Below are 21,005 nucleotides of genomic sequence, written 5' to 3' on the forward strand. Positions count from 1 at the left end.
ACCAGTAATTAATGAGAGATGTAAACAGGTTTAACTCTAAAAGATAGAAAATTAAATAATTTGTTTCCTATGGGTATATAATGAGGTAGTTACCAAGTTCCCATGAGAGAGATAAGCAGATATTAAAAGGTCTTTCCAATACCTGTAATGGCTAAGGGCAACAGCTAATTCAATAGATTCGATCAAAATCACCACTTGGTTCTCCGCTTCTGATTTATTACTTTGGCTGTAGTTAGTCATCACTCATTTTAGTTTGCTTTTCAGCAGTCATAAATTATGCCTCATAAATAAAAAGATACAATCAAGGAAATCATATCAAGTCATCTACAGCCCTGGAGTATATTTTCCCCTGGTACTCAGACTAACGTCTTTTTAAAGGATAGCTTGCCATGGTTTTGAATATGTCAGAATCACAATTTACTGAGAAGGGTTTTGCAAGAGTGGTGCTGTAACAGTCTCACTGGTAATTCTGGAGGCCAACAAATCCAGTCTAATATCCGTATTTAGTTTAATGAACAAAAATCAAGGTTTATTGCATCAATGCACTGTTTATGCACTTGAATTTAGGATGGTGTTGACAACAGAAACATAGTCCCTGAAGTGGGACTTAATGAACAAAATTGTGTGGTGTGAAATGGCCCTTCTCCCTACTGTGTACCCTCTACCAGGTGAAAGGAAGCATCTCAGTCTGCAAAAGGGTATTTAGAGTAGGTATCCCCATTACATCAGTGAAACAATATAGTTATGTCTGCTTTGCTTTTCAGACACTGAGGTCAAGCTAGGTTGGTTAATGCAGGTGTAGGATGAGAAACTCTCTTTACTTGGAACCAGGGAGCACAACAAACCTTGTAAGAAAAAACACCCTTCCAAACAAAATGAAGAGGGGATAACAAGCAGGGAGTGCAAGAAAGAACTACATTTTATTTTATGTCACTACTTTGTAGTGCATCTTTCTGTCAGGGAGACAGGAAGAAATGGTGAATTAAAACAATGAAAAGGACCCAGATATGAGGGTTATTACAAATGGGTGACTATCCATCACTGGCCAGTCAGAAAACCAGTTTCACCCCATTTTGAGCTGCAGAAGTCACTGAGCTGTTTGTCAGTGACTAAGCAGCACAAACTGGAGCTGAGCCAGAGATTTGATAAACAGGCTGGTAAACGAAGTGTCATTCTTGTCACCTCTGAAAAGTGACCAGGAGGGCTGACATATTCTGCACTCCATGTAGTTAGTCATTCCTTAATCTTCATGACTTTGCACCCATTTTTTTTCCTTTATCTCTCCAAAGTCAGAATATGATTTGTTTTCTCTTGGAGAGTCCAAGATGGAGGACCCAAAACATATTTCCCCTGGTCTATCTTGGGGTATTTCCTGGGCCCTTCATCTGGCTGCAGTAATTGGAGTGCGAGAAACATGCTTCACAAGCAAGAGGGGTGCTGTGCCTCCTGCAGCAGTCGGGAGCCAACATCTTCAATGTTGCAGGCCCTGTCTTGGTGTACTGGATAGTCCTCCTGGAGGATAAACCTCTGCAGGGAGTCATACAACTTTCTGAAAAGAGACAACCCTATTTTTCTGTCTTTTACATGTTCCATGCCTGCCTAAATGAAATAAGAAAGTGTCCTAAACCAGGAAGACATTAAGCCATTAATCTAAAGAAGCAGTTTTAAGTACACAATTAAGCACAGTTGTGGAGGAGCGACATTGCACTTGCATGGAAATCACACCATACTCTTGACAGCTCTGCTTTGCAGAAGAGCACTAAATGCTGTAAGTCTCTCTTCAAAAGGGCCTTCCCTTAGCTGAGAAAAACAAGGTCTGACTCTACAGGTTGCTATATGGTAACATTGCACACTATCCTCAAAAACTCCTGAAAGGGCCTACACACTCTGTTTCAAAAATATTCCAGAAATCAAAAGATTACACTTGCAAACTCATGAGGCCTCATGACTTACAAAGTTTGTTTAAGCATTTATTTTTTTTTCCATAGATCATGCAATTGCATCTGTTTACTACAGCTGAGAATCTCAGGCAGCATTCCAACAAGTATCTAAAAGGCCAGATGCTCTAGAAAATGCAAATATTTAAATGTATGACTAGATTGATAGAAGGAATTTCAAAGATCTAAGTAATTATTTCTGAATATGGGACAGTAGGCACCTTAATGCCTCTTAAGAACTCACTGAAACGTAGCAGGTGCTATTTTGCTTATGCAGATCTGGCCCTTAAAGAATAAAAGTGCTTCCTTGAACAATACTGACCTAACCATTCAGGGTGTGCAGTCCCTTTGACCAGCATGAGCTTCTAAAGCTACTTAATAATTTCTGAAAGTGCAAGTTTTGCATCTTAGTCTTACAAGCCCTAAATATTCAGGTGAAGTTTTCCAGAAAAAAAAAGCCCAAAACACACCAAACACAAAAAGTCCAAAATCCTGACTTCATATCCAAAGAAGCTGTCAGCCTGCATTGAACTAAATCTCAATACCTCAGAAATTGCTGGAGAGAGTCCCATCACAGCACTTTGATTTTATCTGAATTCTATCGGAGGAAATTCAGTTGCATTTAAAGTTTTATGTCCAGCAAACAAGCCTCAAATGCAGAGACAGCAGAATCAATATCCAGTTTAAGTGAAATATAAATCTGGGTTTCATCAGCATAATAGCAAAAGCCAAGCCCTATACTTATGAATAACTTGTCTCACAGGCAAGATATAAATTGTCAACAATGGGGGAGCTCAGAACAGATCCCAGAGGACTGCTGCAAGTGACATAAGCAGAAGACAAACATGTGAATGCTAAAACCTCTCATGGTAAAATAAACAGCCACCAGTGAAAAAAACCCCAAAATTATTTAGGGTCCCAATCAACATCTCAGCCCAGTTACGAAGTAGAACTGAGATAAAAATCAAAGTCTTGAATACAGCAAGGTAAACCACAGGAATCTGGTCAAGAAGCTTTCTTTGCTGTCTGTCACTGATAGATCATTAAAAACTTTGGCTCAAGAAAGTCTCTGTGATATCAGCTTCTCAAAAAACAGCTTCCAACTGAGATAATTGAAATTTCCAAGACTGCTTGCAAATTATGCAGTTCAGACTGTAAATTGAATCTCTTGCCCCTGCTATCAGTTCATTGGGATTCCAAGTAGCAGGCCCAACTGAGAACATCCCACAGCCAATGTCTACAACTTCCAACTTTGAAAGTTTTTCTTTTATCTAAGAAAGATTCCAAAATAATAAGTAGGGCTTAGGTCTGCTACAATGCTTGATATCTTCTCAGCCCCATCTGCACTTGAATTTGCATTCTTCATAGATCCTCTCCAAAGTAGCAAGGAGATCTGGTCTAACAATAGTTCTGCTATAAGGAAACTACAGTAAAGGGAGACTAGACTTCACACTGTTGTCGCCAAAAGATGGGCCCTACACAGGCATTAAAGGAAAGCTGCGAGAAAGATCTGGAAACGTTAATATTTGTACATAGTGGGACTTAAACCACAAACACTTCACCCTGAAGTGTGCTGTTCCCATGAAAGGTTTAACAGGTCTCCTCACAAAAGAAGTAACAACTGGAAAACATACCCTTGGATATTTAAAGTGCAATACATTTTCAGGCTTTGAGGAATTATCATTTTTGCTTTGGAAAGTATTATTGTAGCATCTCTTGTACTGCTAGGTTCAAGAAGATAACATTAAGTAACTGAAGGAAATCAAGTAACATGGACCTACAATCAGCAATAAGAAGCAGTTGACTCACAGATGTTCATCGTTTCCTTCAGCACAAAGCTAACAGACTTGTGCAAAGCATTTGACAGTGTCCTGCATGACATCCTTGTCTCTAAATTGGAGAGACATGGATTTGACAGATGGACCACTCGGTGGACAATTAATTGGCTGGATGGTCGCACTAAAAGGGCTGTCGTCAACGGCTTGATGTCCAAGGGGAAAGCAGTGATGAGTGGCGTTCCTCAGGTGTCGGTGTTGGTACTGGCGCTGTTTAACATCTTTGTTGGTGACATGGACGGTGGGATTGAACGCACCTTCAGCAAGTTCAACGATAACACCAAGCTGTGTGGTGCAGTCGACAGGCTGGAGGGAAGGGATGTGCCATCCAGAGGGCCCTGTACAGGCTGGAGAGGTGGGACCCTGCAAACCTCATAAAGTTCAACAAGGCCAAGTGCAAGGTCCTGCACATGGGTCAGGGCAATCCCAAGCACAGATACAGGCTGGGCAATGAGTGGGTTGACAGCAGCCCTGCAGAGAAGGACTTGCAGGTGTTGGTTGACGAGAAACTCAACACAATCCAGCAATGTGCACTCACAGCCCAGAAAGCCAACTGTATCCCAGGCTGCATCAAGAGAAGTGTGGCCAGCAGGTCGAGGGAGGGGATTCTCTCCCTCTTCTCTGCTCTCATGAGACCCCACCTGCAGTGCTGTGTCCAGCTCTGAGTCCCCCAGTGTAAGAAGGACATGGACCTGTTGAAGCAGGTCCAGAGGAGGGCCACAAAGATGATCAGAGGGCTGGAGTACATATATCCTGTGAAGACAGGCTGAGATAGTTAGGGTTGTTCAGCCTTGGGAAGAGAAGGCTCCAGGGACACTTTACAGTGGCCTTCCAGTGCCTATAGGGGGTCTACAAGAAAGCTGGAGAGGGATTTTTTACAAGGGCATGTAGTAGTAGGACAAAGGTTAATGCCTCTAAACTGAAAGAGGGTAGATTTCCATTAGATAAGGAAGAAATTATTTACTATGAGGGTGGTGAGACACTGGAACAGGTTGCCCACAGCAATGGTGGCTGCCTCCTCCCTGGAAGCGTTCAAGGCCAGGTTGGATGGGGATCTGAGCAACCTGATCTAGTGGAAAGTGTTCCTGCCCATGGCAGAGGGATTGGAACTGGATGATCTTTAAGGTCCATTCCAACCCAAAACATTCTTTTATTCTATGATGATTCTACACTTTTCACACTGGCTGTTACCTTACAGACATGCTGCCAATCCAGAAACGTCTAAAGGAAGAAAAAGAGGTTTGTGATTATCAAGCAGAGAAGAAAGTATTTGTGAATATTACAGTGACTACACTTTTCTAGTAGCATCCTAGGCTCTCTTTTCAATAGTTTCATAATTGTCCCTTCAGAATGCTTTTCCTACCCAAATTAAGCTGCTGGAACCAATCTATGAAGATAGCCACTACACTACTCCCTTCAGGCATTGGGACTCTGACATTAATGGAGCAAGAGGCAAGGGACACAGGTTGAAACAAGGGAAACAGATCCAAAGAAGAGATAACATAGAAACTGGAAAAGGGTGCCCATATAGGCTGCACAGTCTCCATGCTTGGAGATGCAAGGATGGAGAACTTGATCCAAAACTCAACTGGATGGACCCCTGAGCACCCTGCTCTATCTTGACTTGCTTCAAGCAGGGAGTTAGGCTAGATGCCTTCTGAACATCCCTTCCAAACTCCCTGACTCAGTGAGTCTATGACATAGATAAATATAGCAGCTGAAGAGACATAAGCGACAAAGCAACTTTTTGGATTTAATTCTTCATGGCTTCTGACTACCAAAAAGTGCACAGCAGTAGCAGTGGAGCAGAGCTACCAAAAGAACCTGAACTGTACAGTGCGCTCGCATAAAATTTGCAGATGACACCAAATTGGAAGGGACCAGTTGATATGTTGAAGGGCAGGTCTGTCATTCAGAAGGGCCTAGAGGAATGACTCATCAGGAGCTTTATGAATTTCAGCAAGATAAATGCAAACTCTTGATCCTGGGAAGGAGTGTGTGCTCACACCTTGCAGCATTACAGGGTAGGGACTGACCAGCTAGGAAGAGCGTCTGCTGGAAAGGACCCAGAGGTCTTAGCAGATAGAAAGCTGAACATGAGCCAGTGGTGTAATCTGGCAGCAAAGATGGCCAACAGCATTTTAAGCTGTTTAACCGGAGCATAGCCAGACAATTAAAGGAAGTGATTACATGCCTTTACTTAGCATTTGTTCCATTTTGGCCCCTGAATACAAGAAAGATATTGATAAATTGGAATGAGTTCAGTGGAGGGCCACCAAGGTAATCAGGGGGTTGGAGAAGTTGGCCTACAAGGAGAAGTTGTGGGACTGGGGCTTGTTCATCTTTGAGAAGAGATGGCTTTGGAGGGACTTGATTGCAGTCCCCCACTACCTACCCACAGGCTAACAAGAAGGCAGGTCCAGATTCCTCACAGTGGTATGTGGTGGGAGGGGACAAGAGAAAACAGGTTCAAGCAAAAGAGTTTCAGACTGAACATAACAAAAAACCTTTTTCACAATGAGGACAGTCAAGCAGTGGAGCAGACTGCCCTGAGAGGTTATACAATTTCCCACTCTGGAGGTTTTCATGGTGCAACTGGATAAAGCCCTGTGCAACCTCATCTGACCTCTTAGTTGACCCTGCTTTGAGCAGGAAGCTGGACTGGATGGCTTCCTGAGAGCCCTTCCAACCTGAATTATCTTGTGATCCTATAAAGCCAATGATCCTGTAGAAGAAAGATTGCCACCACCTTGCAGGAGCTCAAGAGGTGGAATGCACTGTATTTCATATATATCAGAACAAATCCATGCTTGAACAATTATTTTTTTTTTTTTCAGGAAAAAGGTGGTAAAGACTTTTGAGCATTACCAAATTAATCTTCAAGATATATCATGTGTATAAATATTGCATACAGAATTAGTAGTGAGGCTTACTGGTATCCTGTTCAGTAGCAAATAAGTGTGCCTATTCATAGACAACATCATATTCAAAAATCAGCCTCATCTTGCTATAAATACTGATACTACTACTTTTAGAAACAACAAATTAGAAACAACAAACACACCTACTTTTCAAAACAACAAATTGAAGGCTTTTGGGGTTTTTTTTGGTTTTTTTTGTTTTTTTGCAAGGGTCTGAACTCCACTAACACATAAAAACTTGGGAAAATTTTCAGATGGTTATAAATAGCAAAGTTCTTAGTTCATAGGCTGAAATCAAGTAAAGCCTGACATTATCACTAGTATGTATGATAAAAAATTGATGCTAAAACTTGTAACTTTGACACAGACAAGAATTACAGGTGAAAGAATGGCAGAACATGTCTCCTTGCTTTATCTTAGCCTCATAAGAAAAACAATAGTAAAAATACCTACGTGTATGAGAAGTAACACCAACCATCAACAGCTAATTCACTTTCAAACCATCCACAAAAACTGCTTGTGAACATAACATTTAATTTAAAAAGAAAACAACCCCAGTCCCTCTTGATGTAAACTACTGTAAGATCGTAAAGTAAAAATTAATTTGTAATATATTGGGGGAGGATAGGAACAGAAAGAAAACCTAATGAAATGAAGCTGCCTTTTAAGAGCTAGAATTTCACATTACTATCACAACTAGAGCCTTGCAAAAGCTCTGGAGGGTACACAAACATTTAACACAAGAAACACGGGCACTTATGATTAAGCTAAAGAAAAATGAATGCTGAATGAATGTATTGCTTGTGCAAAATGATTTTCAGCTTCTCAGCTATTTAAATACATTAACAATAATAATTCAGGTATCATAATACTATTAACATTAGAAATGAGATGTGTATGTTCATTGTAAGTGTAAAGTAAGGTTCTCAAAGTGTACTGAAATCATAATCAGAACTGATAAATGGCTTCAATTCCCACCTGATATTCATATTCTGTGTAAGGCAGCAACTTGTCATCTTTGAAGGAGGTTGAAGAACCATTGTAAACAAGTGCAAGGTCTAAATTTATGTGGACTTGAGTTGTTCGCCTTCTGTAAAGTTCATAGTATAAAATCTTCCCATTTGGCTGCTGTGGGCCAGTCCACAGGACGGAAGAAGTCGACTGGAAGCCCCCAGCTGTTGTTTGTATTTCAATGAGAGGGGCAGGCTGCGCTGTCGGGGGTGCCTCCAGCGTCTGCACTGATGCCCACTCACTGGAGGCACAGCCCAGCTCTGTGCAGGCTTGGAGCTGTACTTCATACCTTTGGGAACACAAATCAGGAATGAAGTGATTAAAACACTGCAGATACAAATATAGACTGTGTGTGAGATCTGGGGGACTTCTTAACTTCTCTTGGTCTTTGGCATTTTTAATAGGAAAACAATCTGTGAGAACATACAGATTATATGATTTGCCTTGTGCAGCAAAGAATGCTGTCCTCTGGGTTTTCATTTGTTACTTTTTGTCAGAGCAGTGTTAACATCTGCAGGAGTCATGTGATCAAAATCGTTTTGATTTTGATGATATGAATCAAAATGATTCACTGGAGATTATTTGGATATCATTTGAGAGCTATAGAGCTTCACTCTATTACTCCTCTCTCTTTGGATTTATATTAGTTATATGTAAATAGTAGACAGATTTATCAACCATGTAACACACACAAATTATGCCTACACAAATATATAAGGAAAGGTCAAGAATTGGTGGGGAAGTTATTACTTCAGTATCAAGTGTGCTCCTTCTGTAGCGGAGTCTGGTACCCTTTCTCAAGTTTTAGCTTTCATTTAAACACAAGTCTCTTTCTTTCAACTCAAGGGTGCAAACACGTTCCTGGTGTGACTCCATTAATCTTAACTCAGCTACACTGTGAATGTGCTAGCTAATGGGTCTTTGGTATCCCCATCCTGAGCTTTGTCAACTAAAGCCCTATTTATTCTTGAATGCAGACATCTTAAGAAAGATACACGAGTACAAGTTTGTAGGTTTTGGAGTCTACTGCAGACTGCTGAATGACCCCTTGTATTAATTACAACATAAGTCAACTCTGTGCACTTCAACAAGATAATCTATAGCTTGTGTTACCATAAATTTTAAAAAGTCCTGGTTTTATCATGTGCTTTTTAGGAAACAAAGCTCCATGGGTATGACTATAAGTTTAAAGAAGATGGTTGAACTGTCTGCCAACCCAGTGAACCATCTTGCAGCATTTATTCAACAAACGAGGTCTGACTTACCTACTGTAGGGTTGTAGCTCTGCCACTATGTATGATCGTCTCAGAAAGGAAACATGAGATGCATCAAAGTCAACCGTTTTCTTCCCTGTTTCAGCAGGCTTGTGGATCGAGATTGTATAATTTTTAATGTCACCATTTACTTTGATAGGAGGATCCCAGGCCACCAAAATCTCTTTTGAGGACCATGCCTGCAACCTAGGAGGCAACAACCCAGATGGAGCAGAGGGGTTGGTTTTTATCTGAGCTGATGAGCTGGTCACACTCCCTTGACTGTTATTTGCAGTTACAGTGTAGCTGTATTCCATGCCTGGTGTTAGGGTGAAATCAAGATACCGAGTTTCCAGACCTGAGTAAATAAGTACACCATCCCTCCTTAGCTCGTAGCTTGTGATTTTACCATTGGGGTTGGCTGGAAGTTTCCATGTGATTTCAATTGACTCTGAGCCCATGACAAGCAGCCTGGGAGCTTCCATATTTAATGGTGGAGCCTCCATGGTCGTGACTGACTGGGATATGCTAGACGTGCAGCCCCCAGCAGTACAGGCAACCAATGCAAAATCATACTGCGTGTAAGGCTGTAGATTAGAAACCAACATTTGCAAACTTTTGCCAGGATAATACTCTTCATTGTTTAATTTCAATATGTACCTGGTGATATCTCCATTTTGTATCTGGGGAGGTACCCAAGATGCACTAATCTGAGTGGCACTGACAGCCTGCAGAGATGGTGGGTCCACTAAGGCAGGAGCTGCTTCCAGCGTCTGTATTGCAGCTGGTTCACTAGTAGAGCAGCCTCCCATCGTACAAGCAACTATCGCATAACTGTACATTGAATAGGGCAGTAAGTCTTCATCTGTGTAGTTGAAAGTAGCAGCATCGAAGCTGAAAGGATAGAGAAGATCATTCTTTAGCAGCCTGTATGACTGAAGAATACCATTGGGCTGTGACGGAGAAGCCCACGAGATGAGCACTTTACGGGGGTTAACTGATGCCAAGGATAACCTGGGGGCAGCAAGACCTTTTGGGGCCGTTTGACTAGTCTTTGCTACTGTCCAGGAGCTGTCAGCGTAGCCTGCTGCATTCCAGGAGCGTATTTTATATTCATACCTTGTCCATGGCTGTAAACCTTTATCATTATATATGAATGTATTACTTTCAGTGTTATATTCTGTGAAAACAATTTTCTCATCTTCTGTTGTTGCTCTGTACCCTGCAGCATTTTCTTTTGTGCATCTGTGAATAACTTCATAGCGAATTATTTTTCCATTTGGATTAATTGGCTGCAACCAGCTCAGTTCAATGTTGGTAGCATTCACTGACTGGATTACAGGTGCCATCTGAGACACGGGGGGTGCTTCATCTGTTCTTATCGGCTGGGGTGGAGAATGAGTGCAGCCTGCTGCATTGCAAGCCTCCAGTACGAGGGTATAGAGAGTATATGGCTCAAGGCGCCTGAAGAGGAACTGGCGAGATAAACCACTGTACTCCAGGTTGTCATCGCTGAAAATATTGTAGGTCTGGTGAATAAAGAAAGAAGGATAAAGAAAAAAAAGGTAGGGAAGGAAGAAAGGACAGAAGCCAAAATAAAAGGGAATAGAAAAAAATAAACAAATTTTGTCAATAACCAGTAGATGAGACACCTTAATCTTTGCAAAAGGGTAAGGACTATTAACAAATGATTCAGAAACTTACTTCCTTACAAGTAACAATCAGCACACAAACAGATCATTAATACAAAGGGAATGTTTTGATCCCATTTTCATGATTATTTTTTTTATTTTGGATGCAGTAATAAATCACTTAGTGACAGTTTTCATTATATTTGTTTGTTATCAAGTTTCATTGTAAGGCTCTCACAGGCTAGCACAAAGCTTCTTGCAGACTAACTAAAGAAAATTACTTAAGAAAAAAACACCAAATAAACCACTCTAGTTGCAAACCTTGAAGGTAAAGGTTTATACTCAGTTTAAACCATTGAGCTAGAAGAGGTCCCAAACCTCAGAACAACATTCTGTCAAACTCAGATTTTCTAGAAACACATTTTGGTGATGACTAATGTACACCAAGTAAGATTATGAGCTTTCATGCATAGCCTTCTATACATTAAATGAACAATTTGGTTCACTGTAACTGAACATTTACAGTCAAGGGGTAGCACAGGAATGTTAACACTCATTTTTATATAACCACAAGCAGAGAGCGCTTACAGAGTGCCTTGTGCTTACATAGGACCTCTGTCTTATTTAAAGTCTAATGCATTTGATTGAGTCCTTTTCAGCAAAAATGCTTTAATTTGACATTCAGCATTTCCCTTCTCTTTTTCGATCAAGTGAAGTGTCGAGATGAAGATTACCTTAATCACACCATTGGGTTGGGAGGGCTCTGACCATTTCAGCAGCAGAGCCCTCCCATTTTCTTTCTTTTCCACAGTGAAGTTGCTCAGGCCACTGGGTGAAGCTTCCAATGTGCGCACAGATGTCCAGGGGCTTGAAACCTGCCCGGCATTGTTTACAGCTATGACGTGAATATGATATGTTGTGAAAGGTTTCAGTCCAAATAAATGAGCCTGATGCTTTGTTCCCTGAAGCAAGAATACAGATGTTTGAGTTAGTTAAAAAAGTAATCAGCATTTGTGGTTTATGTTACTTGGAAAACAAGGGTTCAGCTCTGGGTCACTTCTGATTGCTTTGCAGAATACCCCATTTGGTTACCAGGATTTTTTGGTGGGTTTCCACATCCAAACTTCAAAAAGAAACTCTTAGACTTTTTTTTTAAAAATCTATCATTATGGTAGAGCCTTCAGAGCCGTCTCCTGGGGAGTCCTGTACAGTCCAAATCTCAGCGAGAAAATGACCTACAGTTTGTTCAACATGTGTCTGAGCTTTGCTCAGTGAGGATGAGAGAGTCTGGTACCCTGAAGGATTCAAGCACATGTGAAAACATGTATATGAGTGATGCCTGCCTCTTCAGAATTCTTCCACATCTTGTGTGCGGCTGTGACATTTGATAGGCATATCGTCCTGTTCTAGCTACTTAAAGCATTGTAATCTAGATAGATGACAGTGTTTCCAAGAGCATGGTTTCATTTCCTTCTTGAAAACAAACCCCTTAAAAGCAAAAGGGGCAGGGGGAGAAGAGAGAGAGAGAGAGGGAGGGAGGGAGGGGATAAACTGGTTTTTACATTCCTACTTTGTAAAGATGTTGCTTGAGATGAATTCACAAGGTAAGACCATTGTGGGGCAACCTGTTGCTTTACAAGACCCTTCCCTGTTTCCCCAGGTTGGAGGAAGGAGCCATACTGCTGATGGGGACACAGGCAAGTGGGCTAGATCCTCCCTGGTGCCAGACCCTTGCCTTGCACCAGCGGAGAGAGGCTAGGAGGAGCACAGCTGTTTGTAAATCCCAACCGGGCTCTGCCAGGGCTGGAAGGGCTGGGGCTGATGTTCCACCACGCCAGACCACAGCCTAGAATAAGGGGCATGAGGGTGGATGCAGACCGAGGGACATCAGCCATGGCAAGAAGGGGCCACTGGCATTGCAACTCATGGCTTTATCCAGTTTACCCCAAGCAGCATCTGACACAGACCTGAATTGGCTCGGATAAGAGGCAAAGTGACCCTCAGCACAAATTCAGATCTAGGCAGGAAAGTGATACAGCCTAACAGTATTATTTTGAACAGCCACAAAAGATACAGTGGCTAACAAAGAACAGGAGTAACATGTTTCAGTAGGAGACTGTTCAGATCTGTCTCAGAAGACCTAAGAAGAAAGGAGTTCAGCTGATCACCATATATTTAATCTCATTTTTAGTTGTGCTATTGCATTAATTACATAGATCTCAAGAAGGAGAGTGCAGGAATTCAGTTTCCTTCGTGTGGCAGAAACAGCTGAAGCCAATTTCCCTGTCGCAGTAAGTCATATTAAGTTGTTAAATGATAACATTTCCAATTGTTTAATATTTAAACATTTGTTAAGCTATCAGACTCAGAAACAAATTTTAAAGAAATATTAATTTCTTTTTTTAAATATTAAAAGTTAGATCATAAATATTTAAATAGTTATTTCCTCACAACAATGAGTTAGTCTTTTAGATAAATATAGCACAGCATTTGAATGACCATTATGAATATTAAATCTGAAGATGCCACAAGTACAGATTATAAACATACTTTTCTGATAAATGATTCCTTTTTCTGTTAAACAGGGCAAACACTAGCAAGATTAATAATGCAAAAAAGTATAATTCTTTGTTAGGAATTCCCAGTCATCACTGCCAAAAAAGCATAAGCTCAAATGCAAATAGCAATCACCTCGAACAGATTATATATAAAAAAGCTCTGGCTGCTGTGGGACATTTAGAGATATCTTTTGTCATAAGAAACATGGAAAGCATGTGGGCTATAAAGCAAAAACATATGTATATTGTCAATAGCAGCACCTGTTCAATTACAGTTTATTTCAGTACAGAGAATTTAGTTCAGCCCCTAGATGGCAATACTATCAAACACTTTTTGTAACATGAGTACTTAATGATTAACAACGTGCGTTCAGTCATCCAACATACTCAAGGCAGCCATTAAAAAAATAACAAAACTGATTTCATTATAGATTCTTTTAATAAACATTTATGGCTTAGATCCTTGAAAGTGGAAGCGTTCAAACTGCCATAGCCAAAAATACTATACAGCCGAATGCAAAATTATGAACTGCAGGTTAAAGAACAGAGCTCAAACTGAAGTTCATGCTTAGCATAAAAATCTGGCATCAGAAATTATGTTGGCACAAAACATGATTAAAATTAGCTTTACAATTGGATGTAGTCTGTATTAATAGTTTTTATGAGGACAGTTATCTATTAGGTTTTCAAAACAGAACTTTTAAAAGCCTAAAATTTACATTCCATGATTCGGGGGTGGGGATGGGAGGAAAGGAGCACACAACGTTAAATTACTGCCCCTGAACCGCTACACAGAAGCTCTTGGAAGGCACAAACACATGATTATAAACATCATACAAAAAGCAATGGCTCTGTTTTCTAATCAGCTGCATCATCAGGGTGGGCTTTCATGACATCAGTGCTACAAAGCACATGATTTCTTTTTTTAAAGAGAAAACCAACATATTTTTCATAACCCTACCATTTTCCCACTAAACCCCAAGATTTAATTATTTACAATCCTCACCACACTTTGAAATGAAACAAGGATGGAGGGATTTCCTTGCCTGCAGTTCATCATGTTCTCTGGAGACTGCTAAACCATTCCTTCCAGGGATGACTTTTATCCCTGGCTCCTACAGATACTTCTTGAAGAGCAAATGGTTTACATGTATTTTTGTTTTGTTTGGTTTTGAAGTAAGCTCAGGGGATGTACTCCCAGAATACGGAGCCACGTTTTCTCTCCCTGCACTGCTGCCATTGCCATTTGTGAATTTGCTCAGCTCAAAGGCCGATGCTGAAAAGAGGATGGATGGCAGTCTCAGTGATTCATCTTAAGAATTACTTTATGTCCTCCCATGACATTTTCAGCCTAGAAATACCGTCCTGCTGGAATGGTCAAATATAAATAGCAAAATACATCTTGCAAAGGATAGCACTGTAACCTTTGGCTTCAGTGGACAACAACACAGACTTAAACAGGTGCAGGATCAAAATCATTGCCTGGAATATTCTCCCAGTCTTTGTCTGCAAAGCTATGAACTGATCCCATGTTTACACACTGCTAACAGTCCAGATTTCATCCACTGTTAAAAGCAAACCAAGAAAATAAAATTTTAATGCAAACATTAAGACGTTCGTAGACTGAATTACCGTGAAATCCAATGGACTACAAGCCCATGCTCTCCTTTCTCTGTCTCCTACTGGGAAGCATTCTCACTCGTTTGGTCATTAAATTAAGAATAATCCAGCAAACAGTTAAGTGTGTGCACGCTCCCATTCCTCCTATAAGTCCTGTCCTTTCAATGCAAACACTACAGAAACGGGACACCTGAGGCATGCTGTGATGACCCACCATGATCTTGTCCCCGTGCTTCAGCCCAGAGCCCAGCCTTTGAGACGGGCCTTGGTTTTGGCAGCCTCGATGCCCATTGCCTTCCCTTGCACAGCCCTGGCGGCACCACCACTGCTCCAGGCAGGACTGCACCTTTGGTTTTGCTGTGTAAAATGCTTCACACGCTGCCAGTAGCAGCACAAGCTGTTAACAGCAACAAATACACTCCTTGGCTAATTCCACTCTTCTAACTGTAAATTAGGATAAAAGTTATTCAAAATAAAACCTTGTTTTAACACATTTTTCAAAACATAAAACGAGAGAACATGAATCATGAATAATGTATACATCAGGATTTGCTTCAGATTGCCTTTTTTGTTTGTTTATTTTTTAATTCATGAGCACAGAAGTCACTTAAAGTCTGGAAACAAATTAGCATAGACTTTCATGCCATTCAAAGGCAGCAGCATCCATAATGCAAGGTGTCTGCCTTCCTTGCTACCTCTACCTCTCAGTCCTCCTCCTGGGCAAGGCTGCACAGCCTTCAAGGGTCTGATGATTTTACACTGCCTACTGCGATTGCTTTTGACTACTTGAAGTGCCCCTAAGGTGGCAACAGGGTCAAGAGGTCTTTGTAGGTTGAAAATGATCAAAAATTAGCATTGATCTGTAGCTGTCAATAATACTTTGCACGGGTGGACTCCCCGCACAAATGTTTAAACTGCATACAACTACACAACCTAGTCATCTTTGAATCTATCGATCTGATGAAGCAGCACTTTCCAATGGCATTACACTGGGCTTTTCCTCTTTTTTCAAGGCAGGCGATCTTACCCAGTTGCCCAGGTCTCAGGGTACAAGTTCAAAACATGACAGATACATCAGAAGATCTCTGAACCACTGAGCTACCCAACAGGCAACTCAAGCATCTGTCCCTTCTTTAGGGGTAATCATCAAAACTCAGCAAGTCATCACCTGTTATGTTAAGGTTAGGCTCTGGTTTCTTCTCTCTCCCTATCTTTTCGTATAGCAATCCCTATTTGGCAGGTATCTTCGATATATGATTAAAAACCTAGCTCGTTCTTGTTCTGTGAGACTCTAACTAAAGTCAGTGGCATCAGACACTACCACACTGCTAATGGTAGTAGTGGTACAGGGGTCCAAAACTGTTCTTTCATAACCCACAGACATAAATGAGGAGAAGGTAATTCACTATGATATTCTCTTATGTACAGAGGCAGAGATGTTGAGCTCTTCCTGGACAAGGAAGGAGAAAGATGTGGTCTCCTGGCAGTCAGAATATTAATCTGACCATACTCCAAAGCCAGTTTTCAAATTCTCCAGTAAAGAAGTCAAATAGATTCCTCCACAAGTGACAGAAGTGGCAGGGAATGCTTGGGGTTTTACTAAGATACTCAGTTTATCCTCAGCTTTATGTTATCCTCATCTTTGTTTTATCTTCTTATCCAGTTCCGCATCTAATCCAGATTCTTCGTCTTTTTCTGCAACGCACTGGGAGTGCTTCCACCTTGACTCTGATGTTCATGATTATTTCCCAGCCTACTTCTTAGCTCCAGCCTTCACTCTAGAAATTGCACTGAGTTCATATTCATATGCAATCCTTAACTTGTGCTTTGGGTTGCCTTCCTTTTCAGGTTTATATCATGCACACTGTACCTTTTAAATTTAAAAATTTTACTCTATTCTTAAAACCTTATACTCAAATTCACAAGGATATAACTTATGGATCCACAAGTAATCTATGAGTTCCTTCCTGTAGCAGTGTGGACTAGAATATAAATTCCCATGGTAGCACTGAAAAATCTCAACTGTTAGGCAAACAGAAACTAAAGTGTTATTAATTTGAGCAGAAATTATCTTGCCTAGAGGTGACCAGAATTTTCATTTTTACCAGAAATTGATGTTGCATTATTTATTTTCCTACCAATTTGTGCAAAACTGAGTTTTAGATTCCTTTTTTTATTTGTGAGTTTCACTCTTAAAATTTTACATTTTAAGAATTTGCATTTCATTTTAGAATTTTAAAATTGCCTTTCAACATACATTTTTCATTTTAAGTCATTATTATATCACTTGATATTACCCAACAGACCTTCAATAGCAGTAACATGTACCACACTGGTGATCATTTTTGTGGTTATAAAACCCCAAGTATTTTAAACCTAAATAAACATTTAAATAAAACTTTTAAGTTTGTAAAGCCAGACATTTCCTCATTAAACCTAAAACAGTTTGGAAACATTTTTGTTCAGGCAATATTCTTCCAAACTGTCTTTTGTTCAGACAAAAAGGCATCCTTCCTTTTCCAGTCAGCCCTGAGGTGGATCGATGCAGTCTTTTCTTTTACAGTGACTAGGAAATGACATTTAGAACTCATCATATTTGAGCTTGCTTTTTTATAAATAAATTTAGGAAAATTTAATTTTAAAATGTTTTAGAATACATTCAAGTTACAAAGTAAAGCATGTAAAATGGCTTCCTTATTGAAATATAAGCTTTTATTACATGATCATAAAATAGTCTTTCCTAGAGATTCCTGGCAAACTTTTCTTCAATTTTAAGAATGTTCTTGTAATATATTTTTAAAACAAATGGTAGTTTTGCTGTCAACATCAGAGAACACTAGTTGTCTATCCTCTGTCACTCCTTGTTCCCATCCTTTTCTAACAGTACCATGCTAGCAGCTTTTTTAATAAAAAGCCATAATTCGCACACCCTGTTTCACTCAGCACATAACTGAATCATTTCATATGTGAAGAATCCTACAAGGGCTTGTGGACTATACCCGGGAGAAACCTTTAGAAACAGCAGTAATCTAAGTTTAAACTGTTCTGCAAACAACAACAATTAATACCTGATAGAGAAATACTACAATTCATTTTCCTCCTTTCTGGTGGAACATGTAAAGAACTGTGAATTTCATGTAGCTGAATCTGTCTAGTGGAGTTGGTGCCTATTTCACAGTAGATCGTTTTCTTTCCCAGCACAGCTGGGGATCTGCTGCAGTCTCACCAGGCATCAGAATCCCCAGCTTTGACTTGAAAGCAAGGCACCCCAAAGAAAACTAGAATGCATTGCACATTAAAATGAAAACAAGCACATGTAGCAAGCTGCATTCAGTCACTGTGTTGGCCTTTGGGTAACAGTACACTTTGAAACCACCTATGTTGCACTTTCGCTAGTAAAACCTTAAGAAAAATCTTTGGGCAAAGTCAACACTTCAGTAGCCTTCTCCATGCTATTTCACTGTGATAAGATCTCCTCTCTTCTTCCTCTCCTCTCTTCTCCCTTTTCTTTCCTCTCCTTTTCTTTTTCTCTCCTCTCCTTTTCTTTTTCTCTTCTCTCCTCTCCTCTTCCATAATTATTTATTTAAAATTCATCAAAATCGCTGAGTTCCATCTTCTCAAAAATGTATTTGCATCTGTATTTGTCTCATTTGTACTAAGAAATATTGAAATCCAAAAAGAGATTTTTCTGCATGACTAAATAAATCAAATAAACCAAAATATCAATGACATGACATTCCACTATAGACACCATCTAGAGGACGATGTCAACATGTTTTCCTAACATTAATATTTTATCTCTAACAACACTCACAAGACCTACTGTATAATAATATAATAAACCATAGTTTTGTACCTTCTTCCCCTCCCTTTCCATTTTAAACCATGTTTGTTATTCCTCATCATGAGAAAGTGGTGGAGAAGGAAAGAAGCAGCTCTTTTTATAAACTAGATACCTGACAGGACTGTTTTCCCCAAACTTGGGTTTTGGTCAGTTCAAATCTGCCATCTTTATTTAACCTGAATGATACTTTTTGCTTTCAATAATAATTCTGGATATGAAGAACTAGACTAAGTTTCTCTTCAAAAAAAGACGGGCAGAATCTGAAGCACACTGAAAACCAATTATGTGTCACCCTCGGTAAAATGCACATATATTGTATGTTCTGGTCTGCAGCTGAGTGGGCATTATTTTGAGGACAGCTGATGGGAGTGAGAGAGGATAGAGCAGATACATGAGCAAAGACTTCATGGTATATGAAATCCATCATCAGATTAAAGCAATGTCAAACCCTATAGGATTGAGCTGGGAAGTTTTTGTCACGTTCCAAATTCACACACGGCATAATCCGCAATCCGCATAACCTCATCAAGGCATTGCAGAACTTGCAATTTGTTGAGCCTCCCTTGGTCACAAGGGGAATGGGAATGAACGATCCTTCAGGTGGAGCTTTATAATCTGGGATAGAAATGTGTCTTCAGGGAAGGTAAAAAGCTGGGAAAGGCAAGCATGCAAACTCTGGTTGGAGTTTGTATCTCTACATTACAACTAGTGCACTCATACAGCTGAACTCCAGGAATATGTTTAAAATAAGTACCACACAGAGAGCTCCTGCTCAGCAGCAACTTTCCATCCGCTATTCGTTAACATTTAGGAGCAGTGTTCCTCTCATGGATTTGTTCTAAGCTGTCTGTAGGAATGGCAAAAGAAAGAAAAACCACTGCTGCTGCAAAACAGCAGCTAGAGCCTAAGGGCTCAAACCTGCAAATGGTAGGGGGTACATCCTTAATATAGAGCATTAGGGGGTTAATGTTATATTTTTCATAATGCCATAAACCGTATTTTCCATTTGATATATTGGCTAATGGCCAGAATGAAGTTAGATGCTTTTGTCAGAACAAACAAAATCTGGACTGCCGCATCAGTGCAGTTGGTGTCTTGTAGACTCTAAATCTTTTCTTTTTTTTTTTTTTTTTCCTAGTAATGTTTTGCAGAAGGGCTTCTGTAATTTTAAACTAATGTAATGAAACTGTGGATGTTTTTGTTATCTATAAAAATGGATAATTTATGTACCTAAACTTTTTTACTCAAGGTATCTTGTAGCAATCAGCTTTGCTTTGCTCCAGAAAGAACATGCCCTTGTCATTATCAAACGTTTTGGCTTTTAGTTTCATTGGAAGTTTTGTTTCTCAAACATTCACATTGCTTCTCTATGACATTTGTGACTTCATATATCTGTGCCATAAGCCACCTTCTTCATCTCCTTTCAGATTACGTCATATGGTATTGTGAAGAAAAGTGGCTCTGAACACTGTAAAACTTCACCCATCTGATCTTAAAATGACCTGAGCACAATAGGTTTCTATTTTCTGGAAAATCTGAAAAAGATAGTTTGTCTGTTTTTTTGGTGAATGGAAAACAAAGAGGGGAAACCCCTTATTTTAAATTTTTGCCTCTGCACAGTTCAACAGACATATTAGGGAAAAAAAAGAAATGTAAAGAGAAAAAAAAATCTGAAGAAAATCTTTGAGGGACTTGTACAAGGACAATCTGAATCTTAACATATAGTGCAGGCGAACTCCCACATCAGTTTCCTTGCAAATGCCACTGAATGTCAGTTGTGCTCCATAAAATTAAGACTTTGCAGTTATATATGACTTTTCATCATAGAATCTCACATGATGTTACAAACATTAATTAATTAAGTCTCAGGATATCCCCCTGTGTTACTGTGTGCAGCTTCAGGAAACTATCATTGTTTTAGATCCCATTTTACACAGGTACAGTAGATGTGTCATATTATTGTTAAATGCAAGCTTGCTTTATTCCCTTTTCTCAATCATTCTGAGTCCTTGTCTCTCTCTCCCAACACATGCAAAAAGAGCAGTTCTAACTGCTGCTAAGTAGAGGAAGATAACACAGCCTCAAGGCAATTCACAGCTTTAAATCCCTGCTTTCTGCCAACACAATGGAAAATAAAAGCAACATTTTAAAGGAGACTAAAAGGTTTTACTTCCTACTGTTTTACTCTTTTTTCTCTGCCCTACTGAACAGTCCTAGCTTTTCATTCAAACTTTGCCTGCTATGTATGTAATCGCTTCTGAGATATATTAAACGGTAAGCATAAACAGTTTACTTGGAGCTACATTATCAAGGCCAAAGTTCAGTCTGAATATGTGGCTGAACTTAAAATGTCACCTTTAAAATGAACTGGGTATTTTAAAAAATAATGTGCCAA

At 39.8% G+C, this 21,005-nt stretch overlaps 1 protein-coding gene across 7 annotated transcripts in view; it reads right to left on the reverse strand.

Annotated features, from left to right (window-relative positions):
* USH2A (usherin) overlaps positions 1 to 21,005 on the reverse strand; it is a 392,395-nt gene that overhangs the window by 19,780 nt on the left and 351,610 nt on the right. For 6 of the 7 annotated variants that reach the window (XM_074897210.1, XM_074897211.1, XM_074897212.1 and 3 more), the window contains 3 exons: positions 11,323 to 11,550; positions 8,970 to 10,486; positions 7,672 to 7,993 (listed from right to left, as the gene is read on the reverse strand). In XM_074897210.1, coding sequence (XP_074753311.1) covers positions 7,672 to 7,993; positions 8,970 to 10,486; positions 11,323 to 11,550 — 2,067 coding nt within the window. The remainder of the gene's footprint in view (positions 1 to 7,671; positions 7,994 to 8,969; positions 10,487 to 11,322; positions 11,551 to 21,005) is intronic. The other variant, XM_074897215.1, reaches the window with a different exon arrangement.

This window comes from Athene noctua, chromosome 1, assembly GCF_965140245.1.
Source record: "Athene noctua chromosome 1, bAthNoc1.hap1.1, whole genome shotgun sequence".
Lineage (NCBI taxonomy): Eukaryota > Metazoa > Chordata > Aves > Strigiformes > Strigidae > Athene > Athene noctua.